At 35.1% G+C, this 13,952-nt stretch overlaps 2 protein-coding genes across 2 annotated transcripts in view; one reads left to right on the top strand and one right to left on the bottom strand.

The window, feature by feature from the left end:
* Positions 1 to 675: 675 nt before the first annotated feature.
* Positions 676 to 4,623, bottom strand: LOC107599406 (alpha-N-acetyl-neuraminyl-2,3-beta-galactosyl-1,3-N-acetyl-galactosaminide alpha-2,6-sialyltransferase-like). The gene is made up of 6 exons (XM_016290985.1): positions 4,579 to 4,623; positions 4,269 to 4,340; positions 4,056 to 4,196; positions 3,043 to 3,452; positions 2,852 to 2,959; positions 676 to 1,685 (listed from the first exon to the last, which is right to left on the bottom strand). Exons 2-6 carry the CDS (start codon positions 4,278 to 4,280, stop codon positions 1,481 to 1,483), a joined length of 876 nt encoding a protein of 291 aa, XP_016146471.1. The 5' UTR covers positions 4,281 to 4,340; positions 4,579 to 4,623; the 3' UTR covers positions 676 to 1,480.
* An 865-nt stretch (positions 4,624 to 5,488) lies between these two features.
* Positions 5,489 to 13,952, top strand: part of LOC107599369 (mitoguardin-2-like) — a 15,568-nt gene continuing 7,104 nt past the window's right edge. The window contains exons 1-11 of the mRNA XM_016290941.1: positions 5,489 to 5,557; positions 6,878 to 7,140; positions 7,868 to 8,075; positions 10,278 to 10,393; positions 10,504 to 10,624; positions 11,323 to 11,453; positions 11,547 to 11,664; positions 11,741 to 11,847; positions 11,937 to 12,049; positions 13,132 to 13,204; positions 13,419 to 13,505. Coding sequence (XP_016146427.1) covers positions 7,045 to 7,140; positions 7,868 to 8,075; positions 10,278 to 10,393; positions 10,504 to 10,624; positions 11,323 to 11,453; positions 11,547 to 11,664; positions 11,741 to 11,847; positions 11,937 to 12,049; positions 13,132 to 13,204; positions 13,419 to 13,505 — 1,170 coding nt within the window. The 5' untranslated portion in view covers positions 5,489 to 5,557; positions 6,878 to 7,044. The remainder of the gene's footprint in view (positions 5,558 to 6,877; positions 7,141 to 7,867; positions 8,076 to 10,277; positions 10,394 to 10,503; positions 10,625 to 11,322; positions 11,454 to 11,546; positions 11,665 to 11,740; positions 11,848 to 11,936; positions 12,050 to 13,131; positions 13,205 to 13,418; positions 13,506 to 13,952) is intronic.

Genomic DNA, 13,952 nt, shown 5'->3' with positions numbered 1-13,952 from the left:
GGGGGGGAAAAAAATAATTTAGTAATTTTTACTGGAAACACATAACTCATATTAGGCTCTGCATCAAATACAGAGTGGTTGACAATAAGACACAATGTAATGTCAAACAAAATACACATTAAACTGAATATCATCTTATGATATTAATTCATAATGTGACCTCATTATACTGTATATTAATTTACAACTACAGTTAGTTTCTCTCGGGTCAATATATGAAATAAACATCTTAAGCGAACACATACATGTAATATTGAAATATCGAAAATGATAGAGTTTGGTTCCGCAGTAACATTTTGCACCTTGGAATAAATACAAAAATAAACATATATAATCATAAAAGCACAGTACCTTTTCAGTCACGTAAAAATAGAAATGAACCCTCTTGGGTTAGGTGTCGAATCATCAAATTCTCTATAAACACACACATAAAATAATAAAATAAAAGTGCAATCAAGGTAAAAAGAAAGCGGAGTTCTCTTGAAAAAATGTGGACATCATTTTGTTGATGAGAATGTTAAACGCTTAAAAACATCATTTTGCTAAGAAATATTAGGAAATCACAGTGTTAATAATAAAAACATCAGTGTCAGAAAACAGTCAAAATAATAAATAGTTATTTTAATATGACTAATTACTAATAAATGTATAATGAAAATAAAATATGATCACATCTAACACTGCATAAAGGATTGCAGTGGTCACATGTAGTATTATACGTGTTGAGCATTTATATCATAGATCATACAATATCATATTTACACAGCTAAGATGACATTGACATACATTATACGTCAAGCGATTTTGTACGATTTTAATAATTTAAGAGGAGGGATAGAAACTTGCTCAACTCTGTAGAAATATTTTAATGTAACATCTGCTAAGTAAACGGCAACATCCGAGCAAGTTCAGTCTGTGACGGGAAGTTAGTTAGTTAACTCTGATTACCGCTAACTAGGCTTGAGTTACAGAAGCAGTGGTCTGTAGTGGTTAAAGCAGATCAGTGAGAAGGAAATGCATGGATTCAGATATGATACTGCATCTGATCATCGCTATGAATACACAGTGAAACGCTCTTGTTTCACTTGAGAGATTATTTATGTTTGATATAAGAGGTATTGTGTGATGTAAACACACTGTAATGTCATTTGAGCTCAGAATTCAGATGCTCTCACACAGACGGGTTTAGTTATTTCAGTAGTTGATCATGGAAAGTGCTAGTAAACCAGAGATCAGACTAACATACAACAGACAGACACATTTTTGTCAGTAATACAATAATGCAAAAGGCTCGTTATTATGAAGAATACTATGCAGAATTATGTTGAAGACTGAAGGAATAAAACCGTACTGAATAAACAAAGGCAAAGCAGCATGATTCAAATGTTGCTTTTTGATATGAGCATAAACTGACATTGTGAGGAAAAATGTTTCCTGAAGCCTGACCTGCAACTTCACACAAAGTCAAACCTGGTTGAAACTAGTCTTGCTGATGTTCCTGCGGTGGCCAGGGCGGGTAAACAAACTGCAGTTTCCCCTGAGACGCCCAAGATGAGCTGATGAGCTTCTCTGTGATGAAGCGATGGCCACCCCTCTTGGCGTGTTCGTGAGCGCGGTACATGCGGCACACGCGACGGCGCGACGGCTCGTAGTAGTGATACGGCACAAACGAGTGGTTGGCGTTACTATAATCAAGCCAAAACACAGAAGTCAGTGGACTGCATTAGGAGAAATATCATTTTACAAAAGAAACCTGCAAAAATGCATGAACACTTAGATATTCTGTTTTGTCCAGGATGTAAAAAATTATTATATTAATGAATTATTTCTAAATAATTGTGCCTAGTTTTGTATTCAGTTTCTCTCTCTCTCTCTATGTATAAATGTTACATGTTACGTAACACATTAATATTGTTATATTAATAAATAAATTAATATTCACTTTAAAATATGAATCTGTCGATTACATAACATATTGAGCTATAAGTGTAAACATAAACGGGTATGAAAAATCCACCAATCCATTATTTCTGTAAATTATTTTCTGTACATGTAAGGAAGTTTGTGAAAGAGTATACAGTATCAATTATATTAATTAATTATAAACTTAAACATGTCTAAATATATTCTGCAGTCTAATTCTGTAAATTCTTTCCTATAAATGTGACAAATTATTAATAATTCATTATATTAATTTAATTATTAATTTCAAATAATTGTCTATTTACACATACACACACATATATATAAACTAATAAAATTAATATTCACTTTGACATATGAATATATGAATGACATATTTTGACACACTTATATGAATAAATATGTCATAAATAAACATAAATATGCAAGTGTAAACATAAACGTGTATAAAAAATTATATATATATGAAGAGTTCATTTGCAAAAACAGATAACTCCGTTTTTAACAATTTTCAAAAATAATTTTTTCATTGTGCATTCCGATTAATCTCAATCAAACTGCAGTTGGGTTATTTTGACTAGATTAGAAAATAACAAAAAAATACAGCTAACTAACACAATAATATCATAAAAAACATGATTTTTGAAAATGTGAAAAAAACGGAGTTATCTGTTTTTGCAAATAAACTCTTCATATATAAACACAATAAAAGTAATATTCGCTTCAAAATGTGAATCCACTGATTATATAATATACTAAGCTATAAGCGTAAAATTCTACAGACCATTAATTCTATAAATTGTTTTCTGTACAGATGAGATGCAATTCTATATACATAATGTCAGATCCAAAATGAATGGCAATGCAAAAATGACTGACTTTGATCGTTTTTTTTCTTAACAAACTAAACTCAAACAACTGAACTCACCTGCAGTAAGAGCCGTCAATCATTCCATAAACCAGAATACTGTCACACACCTCCAGAGCCAAAATCATGGTAAAAAACCCTGTACTGAGAAATGCCCCCGATTTCATCCTGACAGAGATAAAGCGATCCATTTACTACATTTTCAATAGCTTTTTTACATAATAATGATGATAGAAGAGAGGAAGACTAACCTGTTTTTGCCCGTCTCGTTTTGAAAGATGCTGTCACAGTACTGAACCTTTTCTTTGGTGACGGTGTAGATATTTGTATGTGGATACTTCTTGGCCAGCATCACTAGTGCATTGAAGATTTTCCCCTTTCCATCCTGCCTCATGTTTTTCTCAGGGCCCCAAATGACGTACCTAGTTCCCGCCTCTCGCCCGAAGAAATAGCCCTGCTGCTGTAGCAGGTGTGGCACGCTGGTGTGAGAGACCACACGCAGACTGGTCCTGTTCCCCACATCATCCTCGTACCCGACGCTGGGCGCTGCGTTCATGCGGATCACACAGTCCTGTCGGTCGATCTGCTGACCCCGTGCACCGCCCAGCACCTGCCCCGAACTGGACACCACGGCACAGCGGCCGCAGCGGAAGTCCAGGAACTGAAAACACATTATATACACTACCGGTCAAAAGTTTGGGATCAGAACGATTTTTTATGTTTTTCAGATTTGGAGAAATGTAGCATTGCATCACTCGCTCATCAGTGGATCCTCTGCAGTGAATGGGTGCCGTCAGAATGAGAGTCCAAACAGAAACAAAAAGCTGCATGTTTGTAAGAAACTAATCCATCATTAAGATTTTTTAACTTCAAACCGTCGCTTAAAATAGTCCTCTATTAATAATATTGCTTTCTCCAGTGAAAAAGTCGTCTTGTCTGAATTAGGTGAGAAATATGCACAGATCAAGGAAACACGCAGCTTTTAATTTCTCAAGACATTAACTGATGGACTGGAGTGGTGTGGATTACTGTGATGTTTTCATCAGCTGTTTGGACTCTCATTCTGACGGCACCCATTCACTGCAGAGCATCCATTGCTGAGACACTGATGCACTGCTACATTTCTCCAAATCTGATGAAGAAACAAACTCATCCTAATCTTGGATGGCCTGAAGATGAGCACATTTTTAGCAAATTGAAATAATCATTTTTGGGTGAACTGTTCCTTTAAAACGGAATTGTTCAAAGGGTCAATGCAGCTTACATATGAAGTTGAGCGAGTGTTGAGATGAACCCTCACATAACCACGCAGGCCTGTTTTCATGGGAAGTCCAGACCTCATCACATGACTGTACCACAGCAGCAGACACACAGAGACGAGGAGGAGGCAGATCCAGTGAACCCTCTGAGGAATGAAGGATGTGAGACAGGTTCATTCAGAGTCAGTAATACACTGGTTTTGTGTTTTTTACTGTACCAGGGATTTCATGTCCTGTTGAGGCTGAAGCTGCAACCCAGGTGCTGAACTGGGGAGCAACCCCTCATTTTCCTGAGAAAATATAAAAACTCTATTTAATTCTTCCAACAAGCACTCACTGGACACACATATGAAAAATCGTGTATGTATATATATATATATATATATACACACATTATGAAATCAATATACAAGCCATTGCATAATGATTTTATGTGCCTTAACTGTAATCGCATATTAGTATATCATATATGGACAGCATGAAAACAATAGATAACAACATAATTAGCTGTAAGATTAGCCTTCTTACATTTCCCCTTGGCACGCTGATATTTACGGTCCGAGAGGAAAGCCGTGCTGTGATTGGTTCCGCCTCTGAGTGTGACGCTGGAGGCATAACAACAAGTAGATTACTTACATTGTATATTACTTGGAAAATAAAAATAAGAGAATACATTTTGGATTACGTAGAAAAAAGTATTAAGGAAAAACATGTATTTAATTATTTAAACGAGATATTAACAGATGTAAATGACAGATGCAAATTTGAGAATAAAGAAAATAAAAAATACCATTATCGTACTTTATCATCGGCATTTCCCCGTTTATCATGGTAACCGGTCTGTAAAAATTAATAAAACATTGTTTTGTCATTTTGAGTTATTTCGACTTTTGATGACAGTGGACTAAGTACCACGTAATGAATATCGCATATTTTATCATACAATGTGTGTTGCACGTAATCGTAATATTATTTAACGACTAAAAACACATCTGTTCCACCTTTATTTGACCCTCTAACTCTAGCACTTTCTATTCTATTGTAATTCTACTTTATCTATATTTATCTTCCTTTTTTATTAAAAACAAACAAACAAAAAAACACTAGCTTTCTATTTTTTCTATTCTATCTACTTGTTTTTCTTTGTGTGTGTGTGTGTAATATATATATATATAAATGATTAAATGTAAATGTAAATATTTAAATGTTAAAAATATACTATTATCATTATCATTATTATTAATAATAATAATAGTAAAATTAAAATGTGCTCCGTGCAGTCAGATGTCAGTTTATGGAGCGCAAGAGTCGCGTCGCGACTGTTGATGTTATTGGATAACCAACGCGTTGCGTCTTTCTCTCCTCTTACCCGATTGGTTACCGCTGAACTATCTGAAGCTGTTATTGGATGTTTCCGCTGTAGCTCAAAGCTTTGCCCCGCCCACCAGGAAATCACAGGTTAGTGTGTGCAATGCGGAATGAAAATGTCCTTCCAAACCAGGAGAAAGTGAGTGTGGGCTGCCTTTCTTTCACTATTTCACTTTGAGTGTTGCGTTTAAAGCTGCTATGATGTGTCTGATCTTAGCTGCGCTTTAAACATTTATAAATGTTTATGTGACTGGAAACTGCCTTTAAAGAGCCTGGTCTGTGTGTGTGTGTGTGAGAGAGAGAGAGAGAGAGAGGGAGAGAGAGAGTGAGTGTATGTGTGTGTGTGTGTGTGTGTGTGTGTGTATGTGTGTGTGTGAGTGTGTGTGTGAATGTGTGTATGTGTATGTGTGTGTGAGTGTGTGTGTGAATGTGTGTATGTGTATATGTGTGTGTGTGTGTGTGTGTGTGTGAATGTGTGTATGTGTATGTGTGTGTGTGTGATAAATATAGTATAAATATAGTAAGAATAATAATGACATAAATTTCTTTAAAAGGAACAGATTCTGCTCATTCACAATCTGTGCGATTTTGTAGCTGCCAGTGACTTCTGTTCTGCATGTATGAGATCATGTAGTTGCAGGGTTGTTGATCTCATTTATTGAGTTCTGTGTGTGTGTGTGTGTGTGTGTGTGTGTGTGTGTGTGTGTGTGAATGTGTGTATGTGTATGTGTGTGTGTGTGTGATAAATATAGTATAAATATAGTAAGAATAATAAAATAAATAAATAATAATGACATAAATTTCTTTAAAAGGAACAGATTCTGCTCATTCACAATCTGTGCGATTTTGTAGCTGCCAGTGACTTCTGTTCTGCATGTATGAGATCATGTAGTTGCAGGGTTGTTGATCTCATTTATTGAGTTCTCAGATGATCACCGGTAAACTGAAGCGCTCTTTTTAACTTAACCAAACGCATTCTATATGAGATAAATCAGATATACATCAAATAAACACAATATTACAATATACAATTGCACAAAAGGCTGCAAACGAACAGCGCGCATCTGAAGTGTCTCTGAAGGAAATAATGCATTATTTATCGGCTTTAAGATATCGGCCAAATTTTCTTATCAGGCCGATACCGATAACAGAAAAAATGAGCCGATATGGGCCGATACCGATATGGTGGCCGATATATCGTGCATCCCTATTTTAAAGTGATCAGATCTGAGATATATGATATCAAAGTGATTATCAAATGAATTTATCAGCTATTTATAGGTCAAATCAAGTTATTATTGTTGTATGTAAATGTCAGAATATGAGGTGTCTAACTGAATGTCTTCTCTAAATTGCCAATATTGACACCTGTTTTGCATATGGTGTCTATCAGTCTGTTTATATAAGCAAAGCTTCTAATCTAAACCACAGTGTGAAACGTGTTTTTATTGTCTCCAAGGTAACGAAAATGAAGAACTCGGCGACGCTGTGACGTGGAATCGAAAGCTCTGTTTCCGGATGAGTCCTGCTGATCTGCAGAGCTGAACTCCTGCTCCAGCTGTTCCAGGATCTGTGTGGAGCGACTCGGATGTGAAAGCATCTGCAGGACGGAGGGGCGGAGCTGAGATGTCAATCAGAAGCGCTGAGGGCGTGTCCATCATGCAGGCCTTAGCCATGACCGTGGCTGAGATACCTGTGTTCCTGTATTCCACCTTTGGACAGGTACACAGCACAACACACCTCTGTGTGTCTGATCACACGCCTCACAGCTGCTCCTCTCTTCTTATTCTGCAGCTAAACACACACACACACACACACACACACACAGAAGAATCCTGATACATTACAAGTCTTGGGCTTTAGTGAAAGTCTCTTTTTTTTCTTCGTAGAGATTGCGCTACTCTATAAATATTTTTTTATTAGTTTTTTATATTTCTGTTTTTAGCTTTAATTGATTTTTATTTCACTTTAGTTTGAGTAATTTCAGTACTGCATCCTATTTGTACAGATTTTTAAGTTTTCTAAGTTTAAGTTTTCATTTAATATGTATATTCTGTGTTATTTATGCTTTATTTGAGTTACCAAATTTTTTTAGTAGTTTTAGTTTATAACAATTACAGATTTTTAACACGTTTTTACAATTTTGTGACCATTTGTATGAAATTAATCAGGCTGCTTTGAGTGAATGTGCGAGTATTAAATTTTTTTTAATGCCCACAATTTTATAATGTAATATAAATTATTGTAATTTAAAATTATATTTTTGACAAAAATTAAATAACATAAAATCATAATTTCAGTCTTAAATTATGCAATTTGTTGATGTTTTCAGTATTTTTGTTAAGCAGTTTTTTTTCCCTATACTAAATGCAAAGTGAAAACAGATAATAACTGATTCCCATTTTCTTCTCTCCTTTCCCCTTTCTCTGTCCCATCTGTCTTTTCTCAGTCTATATTCTCTCAGCTGAAGTTGAGCCCTAGTCTGAAGAAGGTGCTGTTTGCCACGGCTCTGGGCAGCGTGGCTCTGGCACTGACCGCGCATCAGTTGAAGAGACGGGGAAGGAAGAGGAAGCAGGTAGTCAGTAAAGAAGCTCAGAAACCTGTGGGCGTCCCAGAACAGCTGCTCCGAACCAGTCGGCCAGCCTCGCTCAAGAGAGGTGAGCATATTCACATGTTTTGCTTTTAAAGATGCTGCGGTATTCATTTGAAATAAAACATTATAATATAAACTATAATGTTTATTAAAAAATCATAAAACTATAAACTATAATATATATATGAAATTAATCATGCTACTTTAAATGAATGTGCGAGTATTTTTTTATTTTTTTAATGTCCATAATTTTGTATTATAATATAAAATATTATAAAATAAAGCAATAAAGTAAACCCGTGAAGCTGTGGTTTACAGTGAATTTATAACAGCTAAAGTGCGTTGTTAAAGGAACACTCCACTATTTTTGAAAATAGGCTCATTTTCCGACTCCCCTAGAGTTAAACAGTTGAGTTTTACTGTTTTCGAATCCATTCAGCTGATCTCCGGGTCAGGCGGTAGCACTTTTAGCTTAGCTTAGCATAGATCATTGAATCTGATTAGACCGTTAGCATCTCGCTCAAAAGCGACCAAAGAGTTTCGATATTTTTCCTATTTCAAACTGGACTCTTCTGTAGTTACATCGTGTACTAAGACCGACGGAAAATGAAAAGTTGCGATTTTCTAGGCCGATATGGCTAGGAACTACTCTCATTCAAGCGTAATAATCGCAATGATATTACACAGTGCCTGAAAATAGTCCCCAGCACGCTCCCTGTGCAAGCAGATGGTCACGTTGGTTATGTTGACGGAAGTTAGCCTATTTTCAGGCGCTGCGTAATATCATTGTGCCTGCTGCACCCATGGTACGGCAGCAAAGTTCCTTGATTAGTACGTTAGTTATATAGTTCCTAGCCATATCGGCCTAGAAAATCGCAACTTTTCATTTTCTGTCGGTCTTAGTACACGATGTAACTACAGAAGAGTCAAGTTTTAAATTCAAGGTGGGGGATGGTGTTCAAGCGAAGCCCTGGCATCCAGTCTATTGAATGAGGGGACTGTGACGATTTGTTAATCTAATGAATAATTGATTTGTTAAATCAAATAAAAATTAGTGTGTCAGATTGGTCGAGACGCTACAGTAGTAAGGTTTCACAAAATAAAACAGAGCAAATAAAGTGTAATGATATTAATAAAAACAGTATTCTTCCACCAAACAATGTAGCTCCTCAGAAACTGTTGTGGTTCCAACAAAGTGTTTGCTGAGCAACACACAGAAGTAAACAAAGGTGTGTGTTTGTAGAGTAATTTACAACAGCTTAGAACGTGGCTCAGCCAATCAGAATCAAGGACCGGAACTATCCGTTTAATAATGATAATTTTATTACACCAAAACTGTCATAAATTACTTTTGTGACCATTTTCATTAAATGAATCAGGCTACTTTGAGTGAATGTGTGAATATTAAAATGTTTAATGTCCATAATTTAATATTACAATATAAAATTATATAAAATTATAATTTTATAAATATGAAATAATATAAAATTGTAAATTTAGTCAAGGTGTATTGCACCAAAACATACATGCATTAGTTTTTGTGACCATATTCATGAAATGAATCAGGACACTTTTGAGTATTAAAATTTTTAACGTCCATAATTTTGTATTATAATATACAATTATAATTTTATAAATCTTTAAATAATATCAAATTAGAATATTATTCAAGGTTTCTTGCACCACAGCCACACTGCAGTCTCTCAAACAGTCGTAAATTAGTTTTTGTTACCATTTTCATGAAATTAATTAGGCTACTTTGAGTGAATGTGCCAGTATTTCAATTATATATTAATATAAAACTATAATTTTAGTTAAAAAAAAAAATATTCAGGCTAATTTGAATGAATGTGGCCGTTTTTTGTTTGTTTTCAATGTCCATAATTTCATATTGTAATATAAAATGTTATAAAACTGTCATTTTCTAAATATGAAATAATATAAAATTATAATTTATTATAATTTATTTACATCAATTCGTTTTTGTGACAATTTTCATGAAATTAAACTTTGATTTTAATACTTTGAGTGAATGTTAGAGTATTATAATTGTTTATTGTCCATAATTTTAAAATTGTATCAATATGAAATAGGTTTCAATAAAATGAATGCCAATAATTTTATATTCATGAAATGAATTAGGCTGCTTTGAGAATATGTCTATATACTACATCAAAATCATCGATGCAGTTTTTTTATGATTTGTCCCCTATACATACATTTGCTGTTGTTTTGTTATTTTGTTTGTTCATTGTTCTGTCTCCAGGGCCGCTTCCAGGGCGTCAGATGATGAGTCCCAGCACCCGCAGTAATGACACTCTCAGCGGCGTCTCGTCTCTCGCGCAGAGCAAACACTCGAGCTCTTCACACAGCATCGCCTCTGTGCGTGAACCTCAGAGCTACACACACTGTCTTCCTGTTTACTTCTCAACAAACTCTTATTAAAGAGTTCAACTAACAGTTTTTAACCATTTCGTTTGGATCCGCCTCAGATGCGAGTCCCTTCCTCTCCCAACCAATCAGTGAACACTGGGATGCCGTGGGAGGCGGAGCCAGTGGCAGAGGAGCCGGGAGTCGGGGAGGATGCCAACGCTGAGAACCTCTATCTCATAGGTAATGTAGATTACTATTGCGATCTATTGTCTCTTCTTCCATACTACATACTTTTTCACATTCTACACTACCATTCAAATGTTTGGGGTCGGTAAGATTTTGTTTTTTGGATGAAGTGAATACTTTTTTTTTTTCAGCAAGGACACATTAAATTGATCAAAAGTGACAGTACATATATTTATAATGTTACAAAAGATTTTTATTTCACATAAATGCTGTTCTTTAGAACTTTCTATTCATCAAAGAATCCTGAAAAAACATGGTTTCCACAAATATTTGAAGCAGCACAACTGTTTTCAACATTGATAAAATCAGAAATGTTTCTTGAGCAGCAAATCAGCATATTAGAATGATTTCTGAAGGATCATGTGACACTGAAGACTGGAGTAAAGATGCTGAAAATCACAGGAATAAATTACATCTTAAAATATATTACAATAGAAACAGTTACTTTAAGTTGTAATAATATTTAATATTTTTTTGTAGCAATATTGCTGATTTTACGGTATTTTTGTTTAAATAAATGAAGCCTTGATGAGCATAAGAGACTTATTAAACATTAAAACAAGCTCACTGACCCTAAACTTTTGAACAGCAGTGTATTTTAAAATTTAAATATACATAAAAATACATTTTACATTTAACAATTAAATCGACAATATGCATGTGTGCAGCTGATGTTGATCTTCCTCCTGCAGGGATGGAGCTGTTTGAGGAAGCCCTGCGCAAATGGGAGCTGGCTTTAAACATCAGACACGGAGCTCATTCTTGTCCATCTGGATCACACAGTCTCGGCCTGCAGGGGTCAGAACTCGTGGAGCGTCATTCGGTAAATATCTCTTATTCGTAAACGTCCCTACCCTACAGAATACTGTAGGGATGTCAGGAGCTGCTGAATAAAAACACACCATTTGATTTTCAGCCTGAGCTTCATCATCATCAGTTTGCGAAGAAGCTTGAGTCTCTGCTGCACCGAGCGTATCACCTACAGGAAGACTTCGGCAGCACCATCCCGCCTGAAAGCCTCCTGGCTGACCTGGGTAAGACGCGCACAAACACATGCTGACGTCAGCTGTGAGTGTTTTCAGCTTCCTAAACCAAGCCGTTTGTGTGCAGAGAGTGAAGCAACGCTGATTCTGCCCACACTAGGGAGTTCCCATCGCACCCGAGACGACGATGCCTTAACAGTCATGTCAGACGACTCGTTTTTCTCTGCTGCTGAGGTCAGGACACACACACACACACACTTAAGGCTGTTGTGTGTGTTTTCTCCTGCATGTATGTGATGTCACTTCCCTCTTTATCTCTGTAGTTGTTTGAGACGTTCTCTCTAGAGGACACGTATCATCCTCTGAAGCCGGCAGCGCTGTATGAAGAAGCCCTGAGTTTAGTGAAGGATGAAGGCGTGGCCTGCAGATCACTGAGGTGCTGCATACTGACAGCTTAAACCCTACATACTGCATACTGACACCCTAAATAAATCCTGCACACTACATACTACTACCACTACCACTTTTGTAGTATTTACATTTTTATTGTCCATAATTTTATATTATAATAAAAACTTAATGGTTTAACATTTGAAAATTAAGAAATCAAGTTTTTATATAGTATATAATTTTAATTAGTCATTCATAATTAGTAATATAGTAATTCAGTTTCAGTTGCACAGTAAAATAAATGTACTATTATTTTTGTTCTTAAATACTTTTTAAGATACATATTTAAAATATATAAAAATATTTTATAATATATTACAGTGAAATATTACAATAGTAGTTTTTTCAGATTTTGTTTAATATTTTAATTTAGCAGCAGTAATAATTTTATTTTACAGTATTATTATTATTATTATATTGATATATAATCACAATATGTTTTGACCAAATTGAAAAAAATAATAATAATTCAGTTTATTCATTATTATTATAAGGTCACACATTTTTTTATCCATATTTTAATTTAAACTGTAAACCTCTGTTGTGCGTCACTTTCATCCAGTTCAATTCAGTTATCACTGTTTTTGATGACAAATTTGAATGAAATCATAAAACACAGAATCCAGAAAAATTAAGACAAAATTTCTGAAAAAATTAAAAGTATTAATATTATTAAAAATATTATTGTGTCAGTAAATTCAAATTTTTTTTAAAGGCTTAAGAATTCAGTTGATTTGATATAATTTTTGATTATTAAAATTTAATTAAAATATAAAAAATGGAATCCAGGAAAATTACGACGAAAAATAAAACAGATTTCATAGGGCCATATTATTAAAATGTTAATAAATGATTAAATTGGTAAAGTTTTTATAGGACCTTAAATATCCTAAACCCTTCACTTCACTCCATTAGCACTGATTCTAAAGTGAGCATGTCTGCACATACAGTACAGATGTCCTCCTCACACATCATTCTCCTCTGGGATTGGAGGATTTCAGTTGTAGCTTAGGGAGCAAGGACTGATGGGAAAACACACTCTGTGTCATTTTTGTGCCGCTGTTACAGAACTGAACTTCTGGAGTGTTACAGCGATGAGGACTTCCTCGCCAAACTGCACTGTGTCCGCCAGGCCTTCCAGGTCAGCACACTCTCACAAACACACTCACACACACACTCACACACACTCACACACACACACACACACACACACTCACACTCTCTCATACACACTCACACACACACACACACACACGCGCACATACACACACTCTCTCATACACACTCACACACACACACACACACAGGGGAATGAGGCTGTTGGTGAGGTCTGTGTGTGTTTGTCGTATCCGTAGGTGCTGCTGTTGGATGAGACGCACAGGATGTTCTTCATGGATACAGGGAAGCAGATAATATCGGGACTTCTGGCCAAAGCCAACAAGGTGCTTCAAAAAAGAATGGAATATTTAAAATGTTTTTATGATTTTGAAAGCAGTTTCTTCTGCTCACCAAGGCAACATTTATTGATCACAAAATACAGTAAAAACAGTAATATTGTGAAATATTATTACAATTTCAAATAACTAGGTGAATATATAGTCAAATGTAATTTATTTCTGTGATCAAAGCTGAATTTTCAGCATCATTAATCCAGTCTTCAGTGTCACATGATCTTCAGAAATCATTCTAATATGCTGATTTGCTGCTCAAGAAACATTTCTGATTATTATCAATGTTGAAAACAGTTGTGCTGCTTCATATTTTTGTGGAAATTAATCTTTTGGAAGCTTAGGAATAAATTACATTTTATTTTCTAATAATATTTTACAATATTACTGTTTTTATAGTTTTTTCATCAAACAAATGCAGCCTTAGTGAACAGAAGAGAC

This window comes from Sinocyclocheilus grahami, unplaced genomic scaffold (genome assembly GCF_001515645.1).
Source record: "Sinocyclocheilus grahami isolate Dianchi unplaced genomic scaffold, SAMN03320097.WGS_v1.1 scaffold265.1, whole genome shotgun sequence".
Classification (NCBI taxonomy): Eukaryota; Metazoa; Chordata; class Actinopteri; order Cypriniformes; family Cyprinidae; genus Sinocyclocheilus; species Sinocyclocheilus grahami.
Note: the sequence above shows the minus strand (reverse complement) of the source record. Positions and strands in the feature narration are given on the sequence as shown.